Raw genomic sequence first — 26,319 nt, forward strand, 5'->3', positions numbered from 1 at the left:
CATCACTACCTTTCCCTCCCCTCCTCCCGCGTCGCATCCCCGCCCGCCCTAGGTGAGGGAGGATCCCCGCCCGCCGGGCGTCGGGAGGGCAGGCTGGGCGGGGCGTTGCCAGGCCGCTCGGTTGCGTAGCAACGGCGGGCGGCCGTGACGTGCGCAGCCGCGTTCCGGCCCGGGCGCGCGCCCTCCCGCTGCCTGGTAGGCTCGCGCCGCCGCGTCGCCGCCTCGCTGGGTCGTCTGGTCCCGCTGCGGTGAGGAGGGCTCTGCGCAGATCCCGTGCCGGCCAGCTCCCGTCTCCGCGTGTCTGCGGCCGCCGACGAAGATGGTGAGCGGGACGGGGCCCGGAGGCGTGGCAGGGGCGGCGGGTGCCTGCGGGTCGAGGCCGAGGGCAGCGGCGGCGGGTGCCTGCCTGGGCGCCGCGGGGGTCGAGGCCGAGGGCGGGAGCGGCAGGGGCGGCTGGTTCCTGTCTGTGCGCCGCGGGGACCGAGGCCGAGGGCGGGAGCAGCGCCCACCCGCGCCCACCCGCGCCCCCGGACCCGGCAGGACCTGCACGCGGCTTCGGCCGCCCGCAGTCCCGGCCGGGCCCTCCGCGCTCGGGGCGGCTCCCCGGCTGCCGCGCTGGAGCGTCCCCTTCGCGGTGTCCCCTCCCGGGGCCTTGGTGCGCCCAGCCCACTCGGCTGAATCGGTCCGGAGGAGTCCGCACAGCGGCAGGAAGGGGCGCCGACGTTAGGCGACGCTCCTTGGTGCTGCGGGCGTCCCCGGAGCCGGGCACCCCCGGAGCCGGGCACCCCCGGAGCCGGGCACCCCCGGAGCCGGGCACCCCCGGAGCCGGGCACCCCCGGAGCCGGGCACCGAGGCTGTCAGGGACTCGTGCGCGCTTCAGCCCCCGAGGAGTGCTTGGGCAGCTTGTCCATCTCCAGGAGAAAAATAGGGCCTTTATGGAGGAGCGCTGGCGGGCGGAATAATCCCTAAGGAGCCTGAGCCTGGCATGACTAAGACGGAATGGCCTCGCGGCCGCTTTGTTTGTCGCATCTGGCAGTCAGCTTCCAGCAGCGCTCTGGTCGTGCGTGTCGAGCTTGGGGAGCCTCCTTTAACCCCTGCCCTGCCTTGTCTGTCCCTGTACGATTAAACGTTTCCTTTTTTACCTGTAAAAGAGTTTGGCTGTTCCAGAACTTAGTGTGCCAGGTGTGGGCATGATGCTGGGATGCTCATAAAAGCAAATGGAAAAGCTTTTTTTTTTTTTTTTTTTTAAGTCTATTAAGTTATCAGGATAGTCTAGTAAATGGACGCTTTACTTACGTATTTTTCCCTCTAAAGTGTAATTCTCATTTATTGTAAAACAGAACCCTTAACTGGACGATCAGGTGGAACATTTTGTCATTTTCTTCAGTCTGCACACACTATTACCATTTTTGGTCAATGATTTGCAGGCAGAGGCTTACCAGCGTTTCTTGAAATATTACACTGTTATGGGATGTGTCTGCCTGGAAGCTGTTGGTACCAGTTTTTCTGCATACAAAATGCTTTCAAGAATAACAATTTGTTTTTAAGGTATTGCCACTTTCATGAATTTGTGTAGATTGGTTCATTAGTGGAAGAAAAAGATTAACCACAAATTTCTTGATGACTGGGAATGTGTAAAAAGAATTTTATATTAAATTTTTCAGTTTTGGGTTCTTTGGTTTAATTCTATAAGCCATAAGGAGGATCAACACCTTAAGACTTTTTAACATCAAGTTGTATATAGTATTTTATACTAAAACAGTTATTTTTTAGCCTAAGTACTTTGAGTTCTGATAAATTTAAGGCCCTGCGCTGTGATAAAAGTGCTTTGAAGTGGGCTGAAATTTGCTTTAGGGTCTTCTGATTTGACATTTTGTTTTTTTTCTTTCTTGTTGGTAATACAGACTTTATTTTCTGTTTAAAAACAGGATCAAGTATTTTAACTTTATATAGCTTAACTTTCATGTTTGTATATATTCAAATAAAATGCAGGGTCTGTTATATTTAGTGGTCCTTGGGGGAAGGGGGAAGAAATAAAAATTAATCAACGTGGATGAATTCCAAATACATTTCAAACTTGTTAGCCTTAGAAGGTCAAAAAGACTTACAGTCTACTCTTAGTGCGATGGTTTTTCAGAGAGTTCAGAATATAGATCGAACTTTTTTTTTTTTTTTGATGCTTTAAGTGAAAGTTTACAAATCAAGTCAGTCTCTCATATAAAAATTTATATATACCTTGCTATATACTCTTAATTGCTCTCCCCCTAATGAGACAGCACACTCCTTCCCTCCACTCTCTCTTTTCCTGTCCATTCGGCCGGCTTCTGACCCCCTCTGCCCTCTCATCTCCCCTCCAGACAGGAGATGCCAGCATAGTCTCATGTATCTACTTGATCCAAGAAGCTCATTCACCAGTATCATTTTCTATCCCATTGTCCAGTCCAATCCCTGTCTGAAGAGTTGGCTTTGGGAATGGTTCCTGTCCTGGGCTAACAGAAGGTCTGGGGGGCCATGACCACTGGGGTCCTTCTAGACTCAGACCATTAAGTCTGGTCTTTTTACAAGCATTTGGGGCCTGCATCCCACTGCTCTCCTGCTCCCTCAGGGGTTCTCTGTTGTGTCCCCTGTCAGGGCAGTCATCAGTTGTAGCTGGGCACCATCTACTTCTTCTTGTCTCAGGCTGATGTAGTCTCTGGTTTATGTGGCCCTTTGTGTCTCTTGGGCTCATAATTACCTTGTGTCCTTGGTGTTCTTCATTCTTCTTTGCTCCAGGTGGGTTGAGACAAATTGATGCATCTTAGATTGCTGCTTGTTAGCGTTTAAGACCCCAGACGCCACTCTCCAAAGTGGGATGCAGAATGTTTTCTTAATAGATTTTATTATGCCAAATGACTTAGATGTCCCCAGAAACCAAGGTCCCCAAACCGCTGCCCCTGGTATGCTGGCCTTAGAAGCATTCAGTTTATTCAGGAAACTTCTTTGCTCCTGGTTTAGTCCGATTGTGCTGACCTCTCCTGTACCGTGTGTTGATGTTCCCTTCACCTAGAAGAGTTCTTATCTACTGTCTAATTAGTGAATACCCTTCCGCCCTCATAACCATCAAAGAATATTTTCTTCTCTGTTTAAACTATTTCTTGAGTTCTCACAATAGTGGTCTTATACAATATTTGTCCTTTTGCAACTGACTAATTTCACTCAGCATAATGCCTTTCAGATTCCTCCATGTTATGAAATGTTTCACAGATTCATCACCGTTCTTTATTGATGCATATTATTCCATTGTGTGAATATACCATAATTTATTCATTCCTCTGTTGATGGGCACCTTGGTTGCTTCCATCTTTTTACTGTTGTAAACAGTGCTGCAGTGAACATGGGTGGGCATATATCTGTTCGTGTAAAAGCTCTTATTTCTCTAAGATATATTCCAGGGAGTGGGATTGCTGGATCATATAGTAGTTCTATTTCTAGCTTCATAACGAAGCGCCAAGTCAATTTCCAAAGTGGTTGTACCATTTTACATTCCCACCAGCAGTGTAGAAGTGTTCCAGTCTCTCCAAAGCCTCTCCAACATTTATTGTTTTGTGTTTTTTGGATTAATGCCAGCCTTGTTGGAGTGAGATGAAATCTCATTGTAGTTTTGATTTGCATTTCTCTAATGGCTAATGATCGTGAACATTTCCTCATGTATCTGTTAGCTACCTGAATGTCTTCTTTAGTGAATTGTCTGTTCCTATCCTTTGCCTATTTTTTAATTGGGTTATTTGTCTTTTTGTTGTTGAGTTTTTGCAGTATCTTGTAGATTTTTTAGAGATCAGACGCTGATCGGAAATGTCATAGCTAAAAACTTTTTCCCAGTTTGTAGGTAATCTTTTTACTCTTTTGTTGAAGCCTTTAGGTGAGCATAGGTGTTTGATTTTTAGGAGCTCCCAGTTATCTAGTTTCTCTTCTGCATTGTTAGTAAGTAATTTTTTGTATACTGTTTATGCCATGTATTAGGGCTCCTAGTGTTGTCCCTCTTTTTTCTTCCATGGTCTTTATTGTTTTAGATTTCATATTTAGGCCTTTGATCCATTTTGAGTTCGTTTTTGTGCATGGTGTGAGGTACGGGTCTTGTTTCATTTTTTGGCAGATGGATTTCCAGTTATGCCAGTACCATTTGTTAAAAAGACTGTCTTTTCCCCATTTACCTGACTTTGGGCCTTTGTCAAATATCAACTGCTCCTATGTGGATGGATTTATGTCTCAATTCTCAATTCTGTTCCATTGGTCTATGTGTCTGTTGTTGTACCAGCACCAGACTGTTTTGACTACTGTGGCAGTATAATAGGTTCTAAAATCAGGTAGAGTGAGGCCTCCCACTTTGTTCTTCTTTTTCAGTAATGCTTCACTTATCTGGGGCCTCCTTCCCTTCCATATGAAGTTGGTGATTTGTCTCTCCATCTCATTAAAAAATGCCATTGGAATTTGGTAGATCGACCATTTTTAAAGGTTACTTGTTTTTAGCTCTCTGAGCACAGAGCAGCTCCGTTCAGCCTAGCCATTAGAGAAAAGATTTTTTTCCCCCAAGATTAGATTTAACTGCAGATGGATTCTAAATTAGCAAAATCACTTCCTGGTACTCACCAAGTCTTCTAGAAGCACTTGGGAATGAAGCAATTTGAAACCAACTCGAAAGATCACTTTCTGAGCACTTTAAGATGAGTTTTTATGTTTTCAAATGTCTCACTTTATGGTGCCCCCCACCCTGAGAAAAAGCATAACCACATCTACACATCCCAAACAAAATTTTTGTGTGCCTGTATTTTCTTATACAAAGGTTGCGTACCAGCCCCCCATCAAGTTCTTCAAGTTCTTTGCCCAGTAGCGCTAATGAGTGTGAATTGAGAGATCCCATGGAGACGTGCCTAGCTCCACTCGTAGCCAAGGGTGTGTATTTGCAGCACGGCTGTATGGCTTGCGGGGAAGTATGAGTGCAGTCATGCCACTGAAACACAGTGAGGGTCTGCATGAGAATCTATACCTCACCAGTTGTTACCCCTTGCCATCCAGGTGACTCTGACTTATGGCGACCCCATGTAATGCTGTGCTTCATAGGTTTTCAGTAGCTGATTTTTCAGAAGCAGATTGCCCGGTCTTTCTTTCCGGGTGCCTCTGGGGGGACTCAAACCTCCGACCTTTTGGTTAGCAGCTGAACACGTTAACAATGTGCACCACCCAGGGACTCCAATCTCACCCCTAACTCTGCTTAACAAACTGAGCTAATTGGCTCAGACTGAGTTACAGATATACCATATGGTATAACGTATTTTATATATTTTTAATTTGTAACAACCCAGTGAAATAGATTAGGCAAGTGTTGGTGTACCTGTTTAACGTATGAGAAAACAGAGTGTAAAGGATTGACTTGTGACAGGTCACCTTTTCCGACTGCACATCAAGCTTAAAATAATTAAAAAAATTAATTTTGAAACAGTTTTGAGCAGAAAAGGACACAGAACAGCAGACCCCTTTGAACCAAAAAAAAAAAAGGTTAACATTTTCTCATGTTATAGCTTTACGTGTCACCATGACAACTAAATAGGCATCCTTTTTTCTCGGCACATTCCCTTTGCTCCCCAGAGAGAACCGCTTCTTCTGTGCTGGCGGTATAAGGTACCAGACAATTAAGGAGATGATTTTATTCAGGCTGTTGGCATAGGGAGAACGTTCATTAATGAGGAATATCTCAAAGCAAAGTAAAGGGACCTGGGGTTTTACCGAGTCAGGTAGACAAGGGAGTCTTGAGGAGGGATGGAGACAGGTTTTATCATGGAATATGCAAAGGCCTGGTCCTTTGTGGTTCCCCCTTTCCCAAAACGCGGTTATTAACTTGCTCTCCTTTCCAAAAGCATATGGCTCAGGTCAAGTTCAACATTGTCACCTGAATTGATATATTTCACTCTCATTTATGTTTCTATACTTTTGGCTATACATGTATGCGTCTTTAATAATATATATTGCCTTGACGTGTTTGTAAAATTTTTATGTCATCAGGTTCATATACTATTTTGCAATTTTTTAAATAAATTTTTTGATGATTTTTTATTTTTCTGTAGCTTTGTCATTTTTTAGTTTAACCGCTGACTAGTTTTCCATTATCTAACTATACAAGTTTATTCATTCCCCCATTGATGACGTTTTCCACGTTTTTTGCTATTGTACCTTTTTTGACTATTGTAAACTCCTTTGTAATGGACTGTTTCTGTGTTATATTTCACTTCTTTACCCTCTCCATGTGTCTCCCCTGAGTATTTATCTAGGCGCAGACATCCTGGGAGGGCATGAATGTTTTCTAATCTACATAGTGGTTAATCTCTTTTACATCCACTCGGCCACATTTATGAGCCTGTTTCTCCATGTCCTTTCACCTCTTGGTATTATGAGACTATAAACCTTGGCTGCCAATATGATTGGTATGAACTGATTTCTCATCACTTCAGTTTGCATCTCTCTGATTAGTAGTGAGTTGAGTATTTTTTTATATGTTTATTGCATCAGTTTTTACATGCATGCTGCGTCCTATGAATCTGACATTATATAAATACTCCTCCTGTCTTCATCTAAGCTTTTTGTGTCCCCGTAAAATCAATCAGCAAAAAAATACATCACCAAGAATGTGATTGTTAATGCCCGTGCCTCCTACTGAGGACTGATGTTCCCCTCCTCTGGCACTTTTCCTTTTCATGCTTTGCTACTCACACACTGCTAAGTAACTGAAGTTCAGTACTCAACTCTAGCCGCCACTGTTGTCTGGCTCCTGGGAGTGGTAGAATGCAGAGCGAGCCAGGGTAGAGTTTCTTCTTTGCCAGGGGTGATGGAGATGAACATCCTCTGCCTTTTATATCTTTTATACCTTACTGGTATAGACTTTTGTGGGTTGCCCTATTTAATTTGTGATATGGAATTGGTATGGATACCAGCACTTATTTATCTACATTGGTCCACATGTCTGAGAGCTGTGATTAAAAAACCCACTGCCGTCCAGTCGATTTCAACTCATAGCCACCCTATGGGACAGAGTAGAACTGCTCCGTAGAGTTTCCAAGGAGCGCCTGTTGGATTTGATGAACCAGCCTTTTGGTTAGCAGCTGTCGCACTTAACCACTATGCTACCAGGGTTTCCGAGAGCTGTGATAGCACATATGAATTCCTTTTTTAACACTTGTTATGATGTTTTGTGAAACTGCACCTTTGAGCTTCCTTGAGATGTAGCTTGTACGTTACAATAGCAAGAATGCCTCTCTCATAGTAGGTTCAGAACAGATGCTAGTGAGTGAGAGGGCATTCTTAATTATGACAAGGGACAAGTTCCTGTAGAAATGGATTACTTTAATTTTATACCCCTGGATGGTGCAAATGGTTAAGCACTCAACTCCTAGCTGAAAGCTTGGCGGTTCGAACCCACCCAGAGGTGCCTTGGAAGACAGGCCTGGTCAGCTGCTTCCAAAAGGTCACAGCCTTGAAAACCCTATGGAGCTGTTCTACTCTGCACACGTGGGGTCGCCATGAGTCCGAATTGACTGACTCCTACTAACAATGACATTCCCATATACCCTTTTTTTTTTTTTAATACAGTGGAAATTGAGTTTTAAGTACTAAACTAACTGAATGGTACTTCCCCTTTGTGTACTGCATTACAGTTTAATTTGAGTTTTATAGTGAGAATCCTTTGAGATAGATAAAACAAGTACTGTTAGAGTAACACCTTTAAAATAATTCTGGCATACAGAAACCTCTCAATAAATGCCAGTTTCCTTAAAGATGAAACTAACACACATTAAGGCATCCTGGGACATAGAAAAAGTACTTGAAGGACTAACAAAAGTTAGTACTTGAAGGACTAACAAGAAGCATTGCTGTCTTAGTTAACTTACAAGTATTGACTGTGTGTCAAGCATTGTGTTACCTTGTCTCATTCCGTCCTTATAGCACCCCGTGAGGTAGGTATTGTTATCATTCCCGATAAACTATAGTAAGAAGTGGTTAAGAGCAGGGTTGGCTGCCTGGGGTTTTGTTGTTGGATCCTGGCTCTGCCACTCACTGACGGTGTGACCTAGGGTAAGTTAATAATCATTACGTGGCTCGATTTCATCGTTCCTTCAAATGGAAATAAAAATAGCACTTACCACCACCATAGTCCTAGATAGCAATGTATATAATTAGTGTAAAGCAGTGCCTGGCATGTAGAAAGTGCTTTTCGGTGTTGGCTAAAATAATAATATTAAAAAACAACAAACTTAGGTTCTAATTAGATTAACACTCTTTTTTCATGGCTTGCTATCTGAATGGAAAAGGCCAAAATCAGCTTATTTAATTCTTTGTAAAGGGATTTCTGCCTAGCAGATCAGTAGGTAGCTTATCCATCACGTGCCCGCTCTGGGGAGACCCCACTGATTATGACAGCTCCCTCCAATAGCCTCCCCTCCTACTGAACCGCTCACTCTCCTGGGATACCAAAGCCTGGGGGTCTTGCTGCTAGTGTGTTGTTGTTAGGTGCCATGGAGTTGATTCGGACACATAGTGACCCCATGTGACAGAGTAGAACTGCCCCATAGGGTTGTCTAGGCTCTAATCTTTGCAAAAGCAGATTGCTTGGTCTTTCTCCTAGAGAGCTGTTGGGTGGGTTCAAACAACAGTCTGTCGGTTAGTAGCCGAGTGCTTAACCATTGTGTCACCAGGGCTCCTTTCCTGCTGGCATAGCACTTACATAGTATTCTTTTGTCTATGTTATCTCTCTCTAACTGGGTATATCTTAAGAATAGACAGGTGTTCTTATAGTCTCATTATGTCCCATGTTCATCTTTATATTCTGATTGTACCAGTATTTGCTTTAGTAATTCTAGATAAAGTGAAAAAATGGGAGGAGGGCATTAGAACATGTTTCTAATCGTTTTATTATTTCTTTAAACTGTTTTTTTTTTTTAAACTTGGAGTCATTATACATGATTATTTGATATTTAAGGTGACTTGCTTTTGATGTAAAAATAGCTTGTCTTGCATTCTTAGTAGTATTTTTCCTAAAGTAATGAACGGAGAATCACAGTTCTGCACTGCCCTCAGAGTTTTAGGACAGTGATCATATAGTCAACACATATGTGAGAGATTGTCTTAGGCTGAGAACTGATCCAGGCACCGGGCATAAAACACTGAAGAGCAAAATCCTTGTCCTCATGGATGTTATGGTGGGGGAGACAGATAAAAACAAAACAAAAAGCACAAGATCATGTATGACGGTGGTAAGTGGTGTGAAGAAAATAAAATGGGTCATGCCATAGGGAGTCACATAAGGAGTGACTAGAATAGTTGGCCACTTAAGCTAGGATTGTTAGGGAGGCCTCTTCCCAAAACCAAACCCACTGCCGTGGAGTTGATTTTGACTGATAGCGACCCCACAGGCTTTCTCCAAGGCTGTAAATCTCTAAGGAAGCAGATTGTCACATCTTTCTCCCACAGAGCGCCACTGGTGGTTTCAAACCATGGACCATCGCTTTAACCACTGTACCACCAGGGCTCCTTGAAGGACTCTCAGGAGGTCACATTTGAGGTAAGATTGTATACCAAGAAAGAGCCATCCAAAAAAAAACCAAAAAACAGAAGAGCTAGCCATGTGAAGAGCATTTTAAGCAGAAAGACCTCTTTAAGCAGAATGGCCTGGAGAAGAAAATGAGCTTGACGTATGCCGGAAAAAAAAAAACCCAAACCCAGTGCCGTTGAGTCGATTCCAACTCACAGTGACCCTGTAGGACAGAGTAGAACTGCCCTGTAGAGTTTCCAAGGAGCACCTGGTGGATTCGAACTGCCAACACTTTGGTTAGCAGCTATAGCACTTAACCACTACGCTACCAGGATTTCCTTTGACATATGCCAGGAACCAAAAAAAAAAAAAGCTCTGTGTGGCTGAAATTCAGTGACAAGGGAGAGAAAGGATTGTAGATGACAGCTAGAATACATAGGGCCTTTAGACCAAGATGAGGAATTTGAATTTTTTTTAAGTGCACCAGGAAGCCATTGAGTCTGTCTGGTGGTAGGGAGATAAGAAGTACTGGGGTGATACGTGATTTATTCTTTTTTTTTTTTAAATAATTTATTGTTTTTGGTGAGTGTTTACACAACAAATTGAGTTCCACTTAACAATTTCTACAAAAATTATTCAGTGACATTGGTGACATTTTTCACAGTGTGTTGACATTCTCATTAATTCTGTTCTGGTTGTTCCATTTCCAGAAATGTATTTTCCCTGCCCCCTTACCTTCTCATCTTTGCTTTAAGGTAGTTGTTGACCATTTGGTCACATACACATGATCTTTTTTTTAAAAAATATCTTAGTATTCACTCATTATATTCTTTATTTTATGAGCCACTCTGTTGTTTAGCTGAAAGGTAGCCTCAGGGGATAGTTTCAGTTCAAGGTCTAAAGAGTATCTCGGGGCAGTAGTCTTGGGAAGTCCTCCAGACTCAACTGGTCCAGTGAATCTGGACTTTTTGAGAATTTGAGTTCCGTTCCACATTTTCCTCGCATTCTGTCAGGATCCATCTATTGCGGCCCCGATCAGAGCGGTCGGTGGTAGTAGCCAGGCATCGTCTAGTTCTTCTAGTCTCAGAGCAGATGAGAGCACTATGGTTCATTAACCCTGTAGATGAGTTGATTGTCTGAGTCTTTGGTTTCCTTCTTTCTCTTTTGTTCCGGATGAGTAGAGACCAGTAGTTGTATCTTAGATAGCCACTCATAAACTTTTAAGACAACAGACACAACTCATCAAAGTAGGATGTGTGACATAAACTTTATGAACTATATTATGCCAACTGACTGAGCTGTTCTAAGCCTTCAAACCCAGAAAACCAAATCTGTGAGGTGTTTGGTTATGTTTAAGAAGTATCCATCACTGTGCCCTCTCTGTGCTTTATTATATAAATAAATATATATATGCATGCAGAGACATACTTGTGTGTACGTATGGATAAAACCCAAACCCATTGCCATCGAGTCAATTCTGACTCACAGGGACCCTATAGGACAGAGTAGAACTGCTACACAAAGTTTCCAAGGAGCAGCTGGTGGATTTAAACTACTGACCTTTTGGTTAGCAGGCAAGCTCTTAACCATATAGATAAATTTATATGTCTGTCCATATGTATACACATATATACCCATGCACACATATGCATGTATACATACATAAGTAACCATAAACGCTTTTTTTTTTGGTTGGTAGTGTTGTGGAGTTATATATGTCTAATGGTTTATTCTTATGGTTGATGTGTGGGTGTGTACAAATGGGGACAAGACCAATTAAGAGACAGACAATAGATTGCTGTGGGCTGGATTAAGATTGCTGAGGTGGAGATAGGAAACCCTGGTGGCGTAATGGTTAAATGCTATGGCTGCTAACCAAAGGGCCAGCAGTTTGAATCCTCCAGGTGCTCCTTGGAAACTCTACGGGGCAGTTCTACTCTATCCTGTAGGGTTGCTATGGATCAGAATCGACTCGACAGCAACAGGTTTTTGTTTGTAGTAGAAATAATGAGAGGTAGTTAGATTCAGTATATACTTTGCAGATAGAGTTTACAGGACTTACTGATTATTTGGGTGTGGGCAGTGAGGAAAAGAAAGGTATTAAGACTCCTCGAGACTTAGACCTGAGCTACTAAATATATGGTGGTGTCATTGTGCTTGGAGTACAGGCAAAGGAAGCTAAATTAAACTAGTTTGGCAAAAATTGAGGCTCTTAGAACTTTGGGAAGTAACACTGACCCAGAAGTATTACAAATCTTTAGAATACTTTGATTTCATGTCCGATTATAAGAATAATGTATGTTCATTGTAGAATATTAAGAAAAATTTAGCTATAGTGGAACTCCCAACTCTTAGTCATCTAGTGCTGCTGTAACAGAATTACCACAAGTAGATGGCTTTAACAAAGAGAAATTTATTCTCTCCCAGTCTAGGAAGCTAGAAGTCCAAATTCAGGGTGCCAGCTCCAGGGGAAGGCTTTCTTTTTCTGTCAGCTCTGGGGGAAGGTCCTTCCCATCAGTCTCCCCCTGGTTGAGGAGCTTCTCAGCACAAAGACCTGGGGTCCAAAGGACGCACTGTTCTCCTACTTCTTGTTTCTTGGTGGTAGGAGGCCACCACGTCTCTCTGCTTGCTTCTCTCTTTTATATCTCAAAAGAGATTGACTTAAGACACAACCTAATATTGTAGACTGAGTCCTGTCTCATTAACATAACTGCTGCCAATCCCACTCATTAATATCATAGAGATAGGATTTACAACACATAGGAAAATCACATCAGATCACAAAGTGTAGACAGCCACACAGTACTGGGAGCCATGGCCTAGCTTAGTTGGCAGATGTTTTGGGGGGACACAGATCAATCTATGACACCAACCAAAGTATTAACGTTTGGCACATTTTCTTCCAGGCCATTTTCTGTACATACATATGCTTGCAATAACTAATTGCTCAGTGCTTCTAGAAACCAGGCAGTATTGTAGACTCTGGAGATTCAGCTCTATGCAGGACAAAGTCCCTGTTTCTAAGAAGTATGCATTCTAATGGGAGAGACAGGAGAGAAATAAGAAAACAAAATAATGTATAGATTATAGTAAGTGCTGTAATGGAGATAAAAGATTGAGAGAGTATCTTGAGACTGCCAATGCACATTTTTCTCACACAGTTGGGTTCATCTGTAGCAGTTTTATATCCTTCATTTCCATGTCATTAAATATTGCTTAATGTGATAAAAGTTATGTCATTAAATATTGCTTAATGTGGTAAAAGTGCCAAGATAATTCAGTGGGGGAAAGAATAGTCTTTTTAACAAATGGTACTAGGACAACTAGATATCAACATATAAAAGAATGAATTTGGACCCCTACTTCATACCGTACACAAAAATTAACTAAAATGGGAGAAGATAACTGCAAACATATACTGGAGAAGGAACTTATATTCAGAACATATAAAGAACTGATCAATAAAAAGACAACCCAATTTAAAAATAGGCAAGGAATTTGAGTGGATATTTCTCCAAAGAAGATACGCAAATGGCTAATGGGCACATGAAAATAAGTTCAACATTATTAGCCATTGGGGAAATGCAAGTCAAAACCACAGTGAGATACTACACACTCACCAAGATGGCTATAATCAAGAATATGAACTGTAACAAATGTTGGTGAAAATATGGAGAAATTGGAACATTCATACGTTCCTGGCTGAATTGTGAAATGGTCCCACTGTTTTGGAAAACAGTTTGGCAGTGCCTCAAAAAGTTAAACATAGAGTTTCAATACGTGTAGTAATTTATTCCTAGGTATATACCCAAGAGAAATAAAACCGTATGACCACGCAAAAGCCTGTACACAGACGTTCATGGCATCGTTATTCCTGGTAGCCAAAAGGCAGAAACACCCGAAATGCACGTCAGCAGATGAATGGATAAACAGAAGGTGTGTGCCTGTGTTACGGAATATTATTTGGCAGTTAAAAGGAATGAAGTACTTACACATGCTGTAACATAAGTGGACCTTGAAAATATGCTAAATGAAAGGAGCCAGCCACAAGAGACTACATATTGCATGGTTCCATTCATATAAAATGTTCAGAGGAGGTAGATCTGCTGAGACAGAAGCCAGATTAGTAGTTGCCAGGGGCTGGGGCGGGTGGCAGTGGGAAAAGGGAAAGACGTTCGTGAGTATGGGGTTCCAATTTGGGGTGTTGAAAATGTCCTAAAATTAGATTGTGGTGATGGCTGCACAACTCTGAATATACTAAAAACTGCTGAACTTAGACTTTAAATGGGTGAATTTTATGGTATGTGTAATATACCCGTAAAAATATTTTAGAATTTATTCAATGGTATCGTCAATGTACAGTGGTGATAATAGATCACCCTGTGTCAAATTAAATCCACTGTTCTAAGTAATGCCGTGTCGTCTTTGCACATAAATCTTTGGCTGGATTTGAATTATTTCTTCAAAATAGAGTCCTATATATGAAATTACTGAATTAAAAAGGTTTTTTTTATGTGTATATTGCTAATATTAACAATATGCTTGCTCATCAGAGAAAACTTGAAAAATACAGAAAACTAGAGAGAAGATAATGAAAATCACTTACTATATTACCACTGTTAGAGAAGTTGGAGAATTTCTTTCTGTATATACTGTTTTACGTAGTTGATGTTACACCGTATCCAGCTTCTCTTTTTACATGTAACATAGACGTTTCCCCCATATTTCAAAACTTTCCGTGAACATAATTTTAACGGCTGCATCAGAAACTGTTTTGTGGCTATACTATAATTTACTTTGCAATTCTTCTGTATTTATTTAGGCTTTCTAATCTTTAGTGTTATGCAGATTATTTCTCTAGAATGAATTCCTAGAAGTGATATTACTAGGTGAAGAGGTCGAAGGGTATGGGTCATTTTAAGGCTCTTGATACAAATGGCCAAATTACTTGCTCAAAGGCATCAGTGAGTAGCACAGATGCCTGATTAGAAGTATGGTGGGAGATGAATCTTGAAAGGTAGGTTGGTGCAGACAATAAAGGACCTTTTATATGCTCTCTTAATGAATGTGGACTTTATCTTGTAGGTGCTGGGGAATCACTAAAGATTTTTAATTGGGGGATGATTTGAGATCTGGAGAGTAGAGGAGGAATAGATTTGAAATAGACATTTAAGGAGGAATTGATAAGGTTTATAAGATGTGTGACCATAAAACAAAGGCAGATCAGTTAACCAAAAAACCAACCAAACCTATTGCTGTTGAATTGATTCACAGCCACCCTATGGAACTGGCCCATAGGGTTTCCAGGGAGTGGCTGGTGGATTCGAACTGCCAGCCTTTTGGTTAGCAGCGGAGCTTTTCACCACTGCACTACCAGGGCTTTAGATCATTTAACCAACAGCATCGAATCTGTTTCCTGTCCTAGGTTCATTGACATGCTCGCTAACTCTCTAGAGAGAACTAAGCCAAAGTGTTAAACCAAGGAGAGTTCTTTTACCTTTGGTTCATCCAATATGATCTTTCTCAAAAGTGAGTAGAATATTTTTATATTGTTGGCCTTGAAGTAAAGATTAAAAGCAATGTATAATTTTTTTTCCCACTTTTTAAAATTCTGGATAACTTACATAAAATAAAAATTTACCTTTTTTGGTGTAAATTCTAGAAGTTCTGACAAATGTATACAGCTGTGTAACCACTACCACAGTCAAGATATAGAAGAGTTTCTTCACTCCAGGAAATCTTGTCCTTGTAGTTTTACCTTTGCAAGAATGTCGTACAAATGGAACCGTACAGTCATGTACTTTGAGCCTGACTTCTTTCCACTTAGCATAATGCATTTTTGTATCAGCAGCTTGTTGCTTTTTATTGCTGAGAAATATATATGTATTTTTTCATTCTTTCCTATCTTAGTGAAGAATGAGGCAGAATATACGGATTTTTTGTTCTTTTTCTTATATTTGATAAATTCTTGAAGCAGTCATCTCTGCACCTTTGATAAAACTACTAATAAAATAAAAAAAAATGGATATGTCTAATTATGAAATAGTGCCTATTTTATTTTTCAACTACAGAATCAAATGGTTATTTAACAAGACTTTGGATTGCAAAAATTTTGAAATGTATCAAAAATGTTTTATGAAATGTTTTCTTTAAGGTCATGTTCTTTGCATATTGATTAATGTGTACATTAGTATCGCTTACCTGGTATTTATCCCGAAATTAAGTGAAGCTTACATATTAGACACTTTTAAAATTAAAAAGTAACATACCCATGACTTTTAAAACAGAAATAGCAAGTATAATTTAACCTTTTATTGATTGAGTAAACACGTATTAAGCAGCTTCATAATTATAAGGTAGATGGGAGATTGTGTGCGTGTCAATGTGTATATGTGTCGGGCAGGAAGGATTGATAAAGATATTGAGAGTTAATTCCCACACTTCTGGATTTGAAAGTATATTATACAGCTATAGCAATGAAAACAACCTAGTACTGATATAACAATAGACACATAGACCAATGGAATAGAATTGAGAGTCCAGAAATAAACCCACACATCTGTGGTCAGCTGATTTTTGACAAGGGTGCAACTCCATTCAAGGAGGAAAGAAGAGTCTCTTCAATAAATGATGTTGGATGGATTTCCATGTGTAGAAAGGACGCGCTCTGCTCCTGGCTCTTGATCATAGTGAGATACTTCCCCCCAACCCCCTCAATCAACCTCTAGGATTGGTTCTTTTAAAGCCTAGCAGATGGCAAAACTGAACAACCCCCTTATTTACGTATTACAACCAATCCCAGCAAGAGTTTTACACACCTCATTCGCATAACCCCATCCAGTCATTTCATGGGAGTTATAAGACCAGGACCACATACAGGCATACCTTGTTTATTGCACTTCGCTTTATTGCGCTTTGCAGATACTGCATTTTTTACAAATTGAAGGTTTGTGGCAACCCTGCATCGAGCAAGTCTGTTGGCACCTTTTTTCCAACAGCACGTGCTCACTTTGTGTCTCTGTGTCACATTTTGGCAATTCTTGAACTATTTCAAGCTTTTTCATTATATCTGTTATGGTGATCTGTGATCAGTGACCTTTGATGTTACTATTGTAATTGTTTGGCCTACTACAAATCTCGCCCATATAAGACGATGATCTTAAGTGATAAATGTTACGTGTGTTCTGACTGCTCCATCGACTGGCTGTTCCCCCATCTCACTCCCTCTCCTTGGGCCTCCCTATTCCCTGAGACACAACAATATTGAAATTAGGCCATTAATAATCCTACAATGGCCTCAACATGTTCAAGTGTAAGGAAGAGTCATAGGTCTCTTGCTTTAAATCAAAAGCTAGAAATGATTAAGCTTAGTGAGGAAGGCATGTCAAAAGCCAGGATAGGCTGAAAGCTAGGCCTCTTGCACCAAACAGCTAAGTTGTGAATGCAAAGGAAAAGTTCTTAAAGGAAATTAAAAGTGCTAATCCAGTGAACTCAGGAATGATAAGGAAGTGAAATGGCCTTATTGCTAGTATGGACAAAGTTTTAGTGGTCTGGATAGATGATCAAACCAGCCACAACATTCCCTTAATCCAAAGCCTAATCCAGAGCAAGGCCCTAACTCTCGTCAGTCTTACAAAGACTGAGAGAGGTGAGGAAGCTGTAGAAGAAACGGTTGAAGCTAGCAGAGGTTGGTTCATGAGGCTTAAGGAAAGACGCTGTCTCCATAACATAAAGGTGCAAGGTGAGGCAGCCAGTGCTGCTGTAGAGGCTGCAGCAAGTTACCCAGAAGACCTAGTTGAGATAATTGATGAAGGCGGCTACACTGAACAACAGATACTCAGTGTGGACGAAACAGCCTTATATTGGAAGATGATGTCATCTAGGACTTTGATAGCTAGAGAGGAGAAGTCAGTGCCTGGCTTTAAAACTTCAAGGGGCAGCGGACTCGTTAGGGGCTAATGCAGCTGGTGACTTGAAGTTGAAGCCATTGCTCATTTACCATTCCGAAAATCCTAGAGCCCTTAAGAATTATGCTAAATCTACTCTGCCTGTGCTCTGTAAATGGAACAACAAAGCCTGGATGACAGCACGCACATCTGTTTACAACATGGTTTACTGAATATTTTAAGCCCACTGTTGAGGCCTACTGCTCAGAAAAGAAGATTCCTTTCAAAATATTACTGCTCACTGACAATGCACCTGTTCACCCAAGAGTTCTGGTGGAGATGTTCACGGAGATTAATGTTGTTTTCATGCCTACTAACACAACATCCATGGATCAAGGAGTGATTTTGACTTTCAAGTCTTCTTATTTAAGAAATACATTTTGTGAGACTTATAGCTGCCATAGATAGTGATTCCTCCAATGGATCTGGGCAAAGTAAATTGAAAACCTTCTGGAAAGGATTCACCATTCTAGATGCCACTAAGAACATTCATGATTCATGGGAGGAGGTCAAAATATCACATTAACAGGAGTTTGGAAGAAGTTGATTCTGACCTTCATGGACAACTTTGAGGGGTTCAAGACTTCAGTGAAGGAAGTAACTGCAGATGTGGTGAAAATAGCAAGAGAACTAGAATTAGGAGTGGAGCCTGAAGATGTGACTGGATTTCTGCAATCTTATGATGAAACTTTAATGGTTGAGGAGTTGCTTCTTACGGATGAGCAAAGAAAGTGGTTTCTTGAGATGGAATCTGCTCCTGGTGAAGATGCTATTAACGTTGTTGAATTGACAGCAAAAGATATAAAATATTAGTTGATAAAACAGTCGCAGGGTTTGAGAGGTTTGATTCCAATTTTGAAAGAAGTTCTACTTCGAGTAAAATGCTGTCAAACAGCATTTCATGCGACACAGAAATCTTCTGTGAAAGGAAGTCAGTCGATGTGGTAACCTTCACTGTTTTAAGAAATTGCCGCAGTCACCCTAACCTTCAGCAGTCACCACCCTGATTAGCCAGCAGCCTTCAAAAGAGGCCAAAGTGTCTAAACAGTGTTAACTTTACAACCAGTTCCCAAAGTATAGAAAATCTTCATGTACTTCAAAGTAAAGTACAGTGTCCTTCAGAGAGACTATGCAGACCAAACAGTGTTTATACTAGTGTCTTAGGCTGGGTTCTCTAGAGAAGCAAAACCAGTAAAGTGTATAAATATATAAATAGAGAGAGATTTATATCAAGGAAACAGTTCATGAAATTATAAAGGCTTGAACATCCCATGTCCAGGGATCAGGATGGAGGCTTTTCTTGATTCATGTAGCTGCAGGGGCTAGTAAACCCAAGATGGGCAGGTTGGAGAGCAGGGCTCTTGCTCACAGGCTGTGAAGATCAACAAAGCCAAGACTGGCAGGCAAGACCGCAAGGCTTCTCCTGATACATGTACCTGCAGGGGCTGGTGAACCCAAGGTTGGCAAGTCAGAGGACAGGGCTCCAGCTCACAGGCTGTGAAGATAAGCTGATATTCAAGTCCCAGGAACCGGAGGTCAGATGAACGGGAGGTAGCCGCAGAATCCAGAACATGCAAAAAGCCAGAACGTTTGTTTATATTCTGATGCAGGCCACACCCCCAAGGAAACCCCCCTTCAACTGATTAGCTACTCACAGCAGATTCTATCATGGGAGTGTTCACACATAAATGCTGAGAATCATGGCCCAGCCAAGTTGACACACAATCTTAACCATCACAACTAGCTATATATTTAATGTTTAAATAAAGTTGTGATAAAAATTTGTATTGCTAAACTTTATTAGTGGGAAAAAATTCATTTATTCATTAACCTAAACTCTATTAAGGCAAGACCCTCCACCAACCAAAAGATAACAACTTGCTGAAGGTTCAGATGATGGTTAACATTTTTTAGCAATGAAGTGTTTTTTAATGAAGGTGTGTACATTGTTTTTTTAGACATAATGATATTGCATATTTAACGGACTACAGTATAGTGTAAATATAACTTTTATATGTACCGGTAAACCAAAAAATTCATGTGACTCACTTTTCTGCAATATTTGCTTTAATGAAGTGGTCTGGTACCAAACCTGCAGTATCTCTGAGGCATGCCTGTAAAGGCAATTCACTGCACCACAGTGGTGTTCCATATAGCATAGAGTTTAGGTTATTGAATAAAAAATGAATGAATTTTTTTCCCACTAAGTGAAGTTTAGCCCTAAAGGATTTTTTTTTTTTAATCAGAACTCTTTAAACATTAATATATAGCTAGTACAAATGCTGTTTGGTCTGCAGAGTCTATCTGAAGAACATGGCACTTTGCTATGAAGTGAATGAAGGTTTTCTGTACTTTGGGAACTGGTCGTAAAGTTAACACTATCCAGTCACCCTGGCATTTGGAATAAACCAGTGCCATAAGGCAAAGAGTTAACTTGGGACGTTTTTCTGGATCACTGATTAACTTATATGGTAACTTTGTTCAAATTAAAAAGTGGTGCTCCCACTGGGTGACACAGCGTCAGCGTCCTTTTGAACATTTGCAGCCCTGCAGGCACATGGCTTGACTAGTGGAGCATGAACTTATATTCAGCTCTGTTGTGCCCCTTTGGCCAGGACACCCTTAAGCAAAGCGCAGTCTATAAAAGGGCACCCAGCAGCTCTAGACCTTTTAAATTTAAGGGATTGAGAATTTACTCTGTGTTCGTTTGACTAATACATATTGTGGAGGGACGAATTTTGGGACAGATGCACCGGTTTTTCATCATTGTGGGTTTTTATGAAACCCTGCTGAGAATTTATATTTCTAACAAGTTCCATGCTGAGAATTTGCATTTCCACCACAGATACACTGAATCAGTATATTTTAACAATATCCCCCGGTCATTGTTACGTATAAATTCTGGGAACTTGTTAGAAATGCAAACCCTCAGCAGCAGGGAGGGGCCATCTAAGATACATCTATTGGTCCCATCACTTCCAGAGCAAAGGAGAATGAAGAAAACCAAACACACAAGTAAAATATTAATTCAAAGGATTAACGGACCACAGGAACCACAGCCTCCACCAGCCCGAGCCCAGAAGAACTAGATGGTGCTCGGCTACTAACGCTGACCCGCGATAGATGGTCCCAGACAGAGGAAAGAGAAAAATGTAGAACAAAATTCAAATTCACAATAAAAGACCAGACTTACTGGTCTGACAGAGACTGGAGGGACCCCTGAGACTATGGCCCCTGGATACCCTCCAAATTCAAAACTGAAGCTACGCAAAGTCCACCTTTCAGCCAAAGATTAGACAGGCCTGTAAAACAAACAATAACACACGTGAGGAGTGTGCTTCTTAGATCAGTCAAGTATACGAGACCAAACTGGCAACCCCCCAAAAAACTAAACTCATTGCCATTGAAACAAAGAGGAAAAGGCAGGAAGGGACAGGAAAACTGGATGAATGGATGTGTGGACGTGGGGAGCACGAGGTGGGGAGAGAGTGCTGACACATTGTAGGGATTGCAACTAATGTCATCAAACAATTTGTGTATAAATTTTTGAAGGGGAAATTAATTTGCTGTGTAAACATTCATCTAAAAAAATTTTTTTTTCTAAAACACAGTAAAATAAAAATTCTCAGCAGGGAACTTGTTAGAAATGCACATTTTCAGCAGGGCTTCGGACAGGAAGGAATAGATTGGAAGCTGTGACTGTAGGTGATAATTGTGCCTGGGGAAAAGGCAGGAGTAGTGTAACAGAATCTTACTGTGTTGAAGAGGACTGGTACCATCCTTTGCTTTTGCATGTCTTTGCTGTTCACCCACTTAATAGCTATGGGAAGAAAGAAGAGATACACATCAAAATGTCAGTTTTGCTTTTTACTTGTAGTTCTGGTCATCAGAGAACAGAAAGGAATTACCCTTTGGAATGCCAGCTTTAAGCTGCCTGGATTTCTTTTATTCACAGCATTCTGTTACCTGAAGGCTTCATGTAGAATTGACCTCATTGGTATCTAGGAAGACCTGAAGAAGCGTTTGTAGGTTTTCTGGTTAAATAATGTAAGACCCTTTATTTACCAGATGATACCATTGCCAGGCACTGATGGTGTTTAGGTGCTTTACATGTGTGGTTTTGTCAATCGTGTGAGTTAGGATTATCATAATTCCAAAATACAGATGATCGAAGTGAGGCTTGCAAAAATTAGCTCACTTGTGCAAGTTACAAGGTTTGAACAAGTTTGATTCAACCCCATGTTTTCTCCTCTGGCTAAAAAAAACCAAACCCATTGCTTTCGAGTCAGTTCCAACTCATAGGACCCTGTAGGACAGAGTAGAACTGTCCTGTAGAGTTTTCAAGGAGCACCTGGTAGACTCCAGCAGCTGACCTTTTGGTTAGCAGCTGTAGCATTTAACCATTGGGCCTCCAGGGCTTCCATGGCTAAAAAAGGTTTTTCTAAGTTACGTGTTCCAAATTCTGTTCATGAGAAGGAGAACACAACCAGTTGTTATTTTTGTTTTGTTTTTGGCCACATTTTTAAAATATTCAGCATCTTTTTCCATTTACTTAAAAAATGTATTTCCAGTTAATTGTTAAGATACATCTGGAATAACCCCATATGTAATATTTTACAAAATGAAGTTGTCTTTATTGCTGTTCTGTAAACCTTACAGAGGCCCTCGGGTGATGTGAATGGCTAATGGAAAGGCTGGTGGTTCTGACCCTACCCACAGCTGCTGAGAACGTAAGGTCTGCGATCTGGTTCCGAAAGGTCACAGCCTTGAAAACCCCAGGGAGCAGTTCTACCCTGGACACTGGAGGTCACCGTGTGTAGGAATCGACTCTGTGGCAACTGACAATGACAACGTAGGCCTTCTCTTTTAAAAGTCATTATTTCAGTTCCTCCCCAATACCCAGTTGTTGTTTTTTCCCAAGGAGTCAAAAACAACTCTTATTACGCCATCTCTAAGAATTAAAATCTTTGCTTACAGTCAAGCACTGCTGTCTGAAACTTTGACCATTCTTCATTTTGATTGCTCATTTTGACTCTTCCAAATTAACAGTCAGATTATGTACTTAAAAAGAAATCTGTCTGAATCTCCCACAAGATTGCGTCCTCGCTCCCAGGCACAGTCAGCCACACGTACGATAGTAAACCGTGGTTGAAATAATAGTGTCGTTAGGTGCCGTCGGGTCGGCTCCGCCTCGTAGCCACCTTATGCACAATAGAATGAAGCACTGCCCGGTCCTGCGCCATCCTCACAATCGTTGTTAGGCTTGAGCTCATTGTTGCAGCCACTGTGTCAATCTACCTTGTTGAGGGTCTTCCTCTTTTCCGCTGACCCTGTACTCTGCCAAGCATGATGGCCTTTTCCAGGGACTCATCCCTCCTGACAACATGTCCAAAGTATGTAAGACCCAGTCTCACCATCCTTGCTTCTAAGGAGCATTCTGGTTGCACTTGTTCTAACACAGATTTGTCCTTTTGGCAGTCCATGGTATATTCAATATTTTTCGCCAACACCACAATTCAAAGACGTCAATTCTTTGGTCTTCCTTATTCATTGTCAAGCTTTCACATGCATATGATGTGATTGAAAATACCATGGCTTGGGTCAGGCACACCTTGGTCTTTAAGGTGACATCTTTGCTTTTCAACACTTTATAAAGAGGTCCTTTGCAGCACATTTACTCAGTGCAATGTGTCTTTTGATTTCTTGACTGCTGCCTCTATGGGTGGTGATTGTGGATCCAAGTAAAATGAAATCCTTGATAACTTCAATCTTTTCTCTGTTTATCATGATGTTGCTCATTGGTCCAGTTGTGAAGATTTTTGTTTTCTTTATGTTGAGGTGTAATCCATACTGAAGGCTGTATTCTCTGATCTTCATTAGTAAGTGCTTCAAGTACTGTTCGCTTTCAGCAAGCAAGGTTGTGTCAGTGCATAACGCAGGTTGTCAATGAGTCTTCCTCCAATCCTGATGCCCTGTTCTTCTTCGTATAGTCCAGATTCTTGTATTATTTGCTTACCATACAGATTAAGTATGGTGAAAGGATACAACCCTGACGCACACCTTTCCTGACTTTAAACCACTCAGTATCCCCTTGTTCTGGCCGAACAACTGCCTCTTGATCTATGTACAGGTTCCTCATGAGCACAGTTAAATGTTCTGGAATCCCCATTCTGAAATAATATTGGGGAGGCATTATCCTGTCATTATATAATAACTGAGGTTCCAGATGATGCTGAGTCATCAATAATGCTAAAGGATGTACTGTTTCTCAAGACAGACAACTGTAATTCATTTTATAAATTTGTTTATCCGAAACATACTATTTTACTATTAAGAGCATTAATTAGCTACTGGCCACATGTAGCTATTTAAATTTAAATTATTTAAAATACAATAAAATTTTAAATCTTGTTCCTCAATTGCATTAGCCACATTCCAAGTGTAGCTAGTGGCTACCATATTGGGAAGTGCAGATATAAAACATTTCCATCATCCCGGAAAGTTCTACTGGGCAGCACAGGTCTCTAGGACAGTGGATGTAACGGCTTAGTAATTTCTGGCAGACTTCAGGGTGCTGGTGAGTGTGTCTTACCCGTTACTTACTGTGGCTGTCTACTTTCCTGTTTTCAGTATGATGACCAGGTCAGAAAGACCTACGGTTTACCCTCTCCAGACAATGAACTCCAGTCTTCAGGGCTAACGGAGGAGCAGGGTAGAGTTTAGGAGAGGAACTAGGGATCTGAGGGCTTCTCAAACTAATTTCACTTCTTTCTTTTTAAACACACATATTTTGTATGTTTTACTTGTGGGTTTGTGTTTTAAAAAGATCTCATTTTGTACTTTCAGTGGAGCTTTGGTAGGGAACTAAATTAGATGTGTATATAGTATTCAAACCACACCTCCCCCCCCCCCATCTTAACACAAAACCTGTGAAGTCTTTGACACTTATGTTAGGAAACGTGCTTGAAGCACTGTCACTCCTGGCTTATTTGTTTTCTCAACATTATTGCTCATACGCATCATTATAATAGCCAGAAGCCCAAATGGTTTTAGTCAAAGTCATTTTTCTGTTTCTCTTGGCCTCTGTGCAAGGCGTGGGGAATCATGAACCCATTTTTAAGCTTCCCAACTCCTCTGATTGGCAGTTATGCTGGGTAGTTTCAGAGTTGGTAGGTTGAGAAAGGAACTAGTAATGCCTCTTTTCTGCCAGGTGTTTGTAAACCTTGAGGTTGTATTTGTCTGCTGTGTTTTAATTTGCAGTAACCTCCTTTCAAGTATTTCAGACTCTTTTAGCCTAGAAATATAATTTAAAAAAATTAATATTTACTTTTTTGAGGTAGCAAAATAGTTTCCATCCCCGTTTTCCATAATGAGATTTGGGTAAAGTATAGTTGGTATTGATTATGGAACCAAGGTCAGGTGTCCTACTTGAGTTTAGCAGTAATAGAAATAGATCACAGTTGCTGATGGTTGGTTTAGAATGGACAGTGTGAGTCATTACACTTAGTTTTGGGACTGGTTCAGTGGCCTAAAAAAGTTGCATCACAGAAAAACTTGATATTCAAGTCTCAAAGATTATGTACACCTTTATGCTAGAATTAAGAAAGAATTAATGTTGTAAGTTGTGTTCTGTTGTTTGCGACTTTAAAATACCGAGTGTTTCCATATTCTCCATACTCTCTATCATTTACTTCCCTCTGTGTATGTGAGCAGTGGAGCCCTGAGTGGCTGGCGCAAATGGTTAAGCATTTGGGTACTTACCAAGAGGTTGGTGGTTTGAACCCCCCTAGAGGAAGAAAGCCCTTAAAATCTGTTTCGAAAACGTCGCAGCCATTAAAACCCTCTGGAGTGCGGTTCTACTTTGCAACGCCTGGGGTCACCGAGAGTTGGAATCGACTTCACGGCAACGGATTTGGTTTTGTTTTTGGTGTGTGAGCACGTGGTAACTGTATGTAGAGATTCTGAGTGAACCTTGATTATAAAGACAATACCTCAGGCGTATTGATTCACTCTCTGAGAGTCAGGTCCTTGAATCAGTATTTTACAAAAGTTCTGCCAGAGGTGACTCAGACCAGTTTGAAATCCATTGTGCTTCACGTGCAAGTTAGAAACTGATTGTCAAATGAGATAAAAAGCAGCAAAGTAATTATCTAATGATTGTGAGGACGGTGCAGGCCCGGGCAGCACTTCTTTTGTTGTGCATGGGGCTGCTGTGAGAGGTGGAATCGACTCGATGACACCTGACCCCAACAGTAATTATCTAACAGCAACTGTTGTGACATGGGGCGGAGTCCTAGGAGCGGTGGGTACTCTCTGGTGGTCGCTGGAGCAGAGCAGGGAGAAGCCGAAGTGGTGGATGCTGGTTATACTAGCGGTCTGTTTTTGCTCTCCAGATTTTCCTTCCCAGCTGGGCAGCAAATTTTGGTGCTCTGTTCAGAGTATCCTTTAATGGTCCTTATTGTCAAAGCTTTGCAGTTGGATATAAATAACTTAAAAAAAAATTTTAAGTAAAACTGAGTTTGATTTTGCTTTTTAAAATAAACTTTAGTTTTCTTGACAGCTAAGCAGTTAATATCTTCACAATCTAACATGAAATTAGTTCTCACTTTAGAGAAATTATGAGAAATGAGACTGATGGGAGAGGACTCTTTCTGTTCGGTAAAAGCACGATGCAAAGATAAAGAACACACGGCTCAGTATATCAGTGTTACACTGTTTTTTATTTTTTTTAGATCCACCATAATGTGTCTTTGTGATAACAAATCCGTCAGAATTAATAGTCTCACAGGACTTCTTAATTGTCACCACAGAGGAACT

At 41.1% G+C, this 26,319-nt stretch overlaps 1 protein-coding gene across 1 annotated transcript in view; it reads left to right on the forward strand.

Moving 5' to 3' along the window:
- The first annotated feature begins 211 nt into the window (after window positions 1–211).
- DSTN (destrin, actin depolymerizing factor) overlaps window positions 212–26,319 on the forward strand; it is a 42,727-nt gene continuing 16,619 nt past the window's right edge. Inside the window, exon 1 of the mRNA XM_049869945.1 lies at window positions 212–322. Within this exon, the coding sequence (XP_049725902.1) occupies window positions 320–322 (3 nt within the window). The 5' untranslated portion in view covers window positions 212–319. The remainder of the gene's footprint in view (window positions 323–26,319) is intronic.

The sequence above is a fragment of the Elephas maximus genome, chromosome 25 (assembly GCF_024166365.1).
Source record: "Elephas maximus indicus isolate mEleMax1 chromosome 25, mEleMax1 primary haplotype, whole genome shotgun sequence".
In the NCBI taxonomy this organism is placed as follows: Eukaryota; Metazoa; Chordata; class Mammalia; order Proboscidea; family Elephantidae; genus Elephas; species Elephas maximus.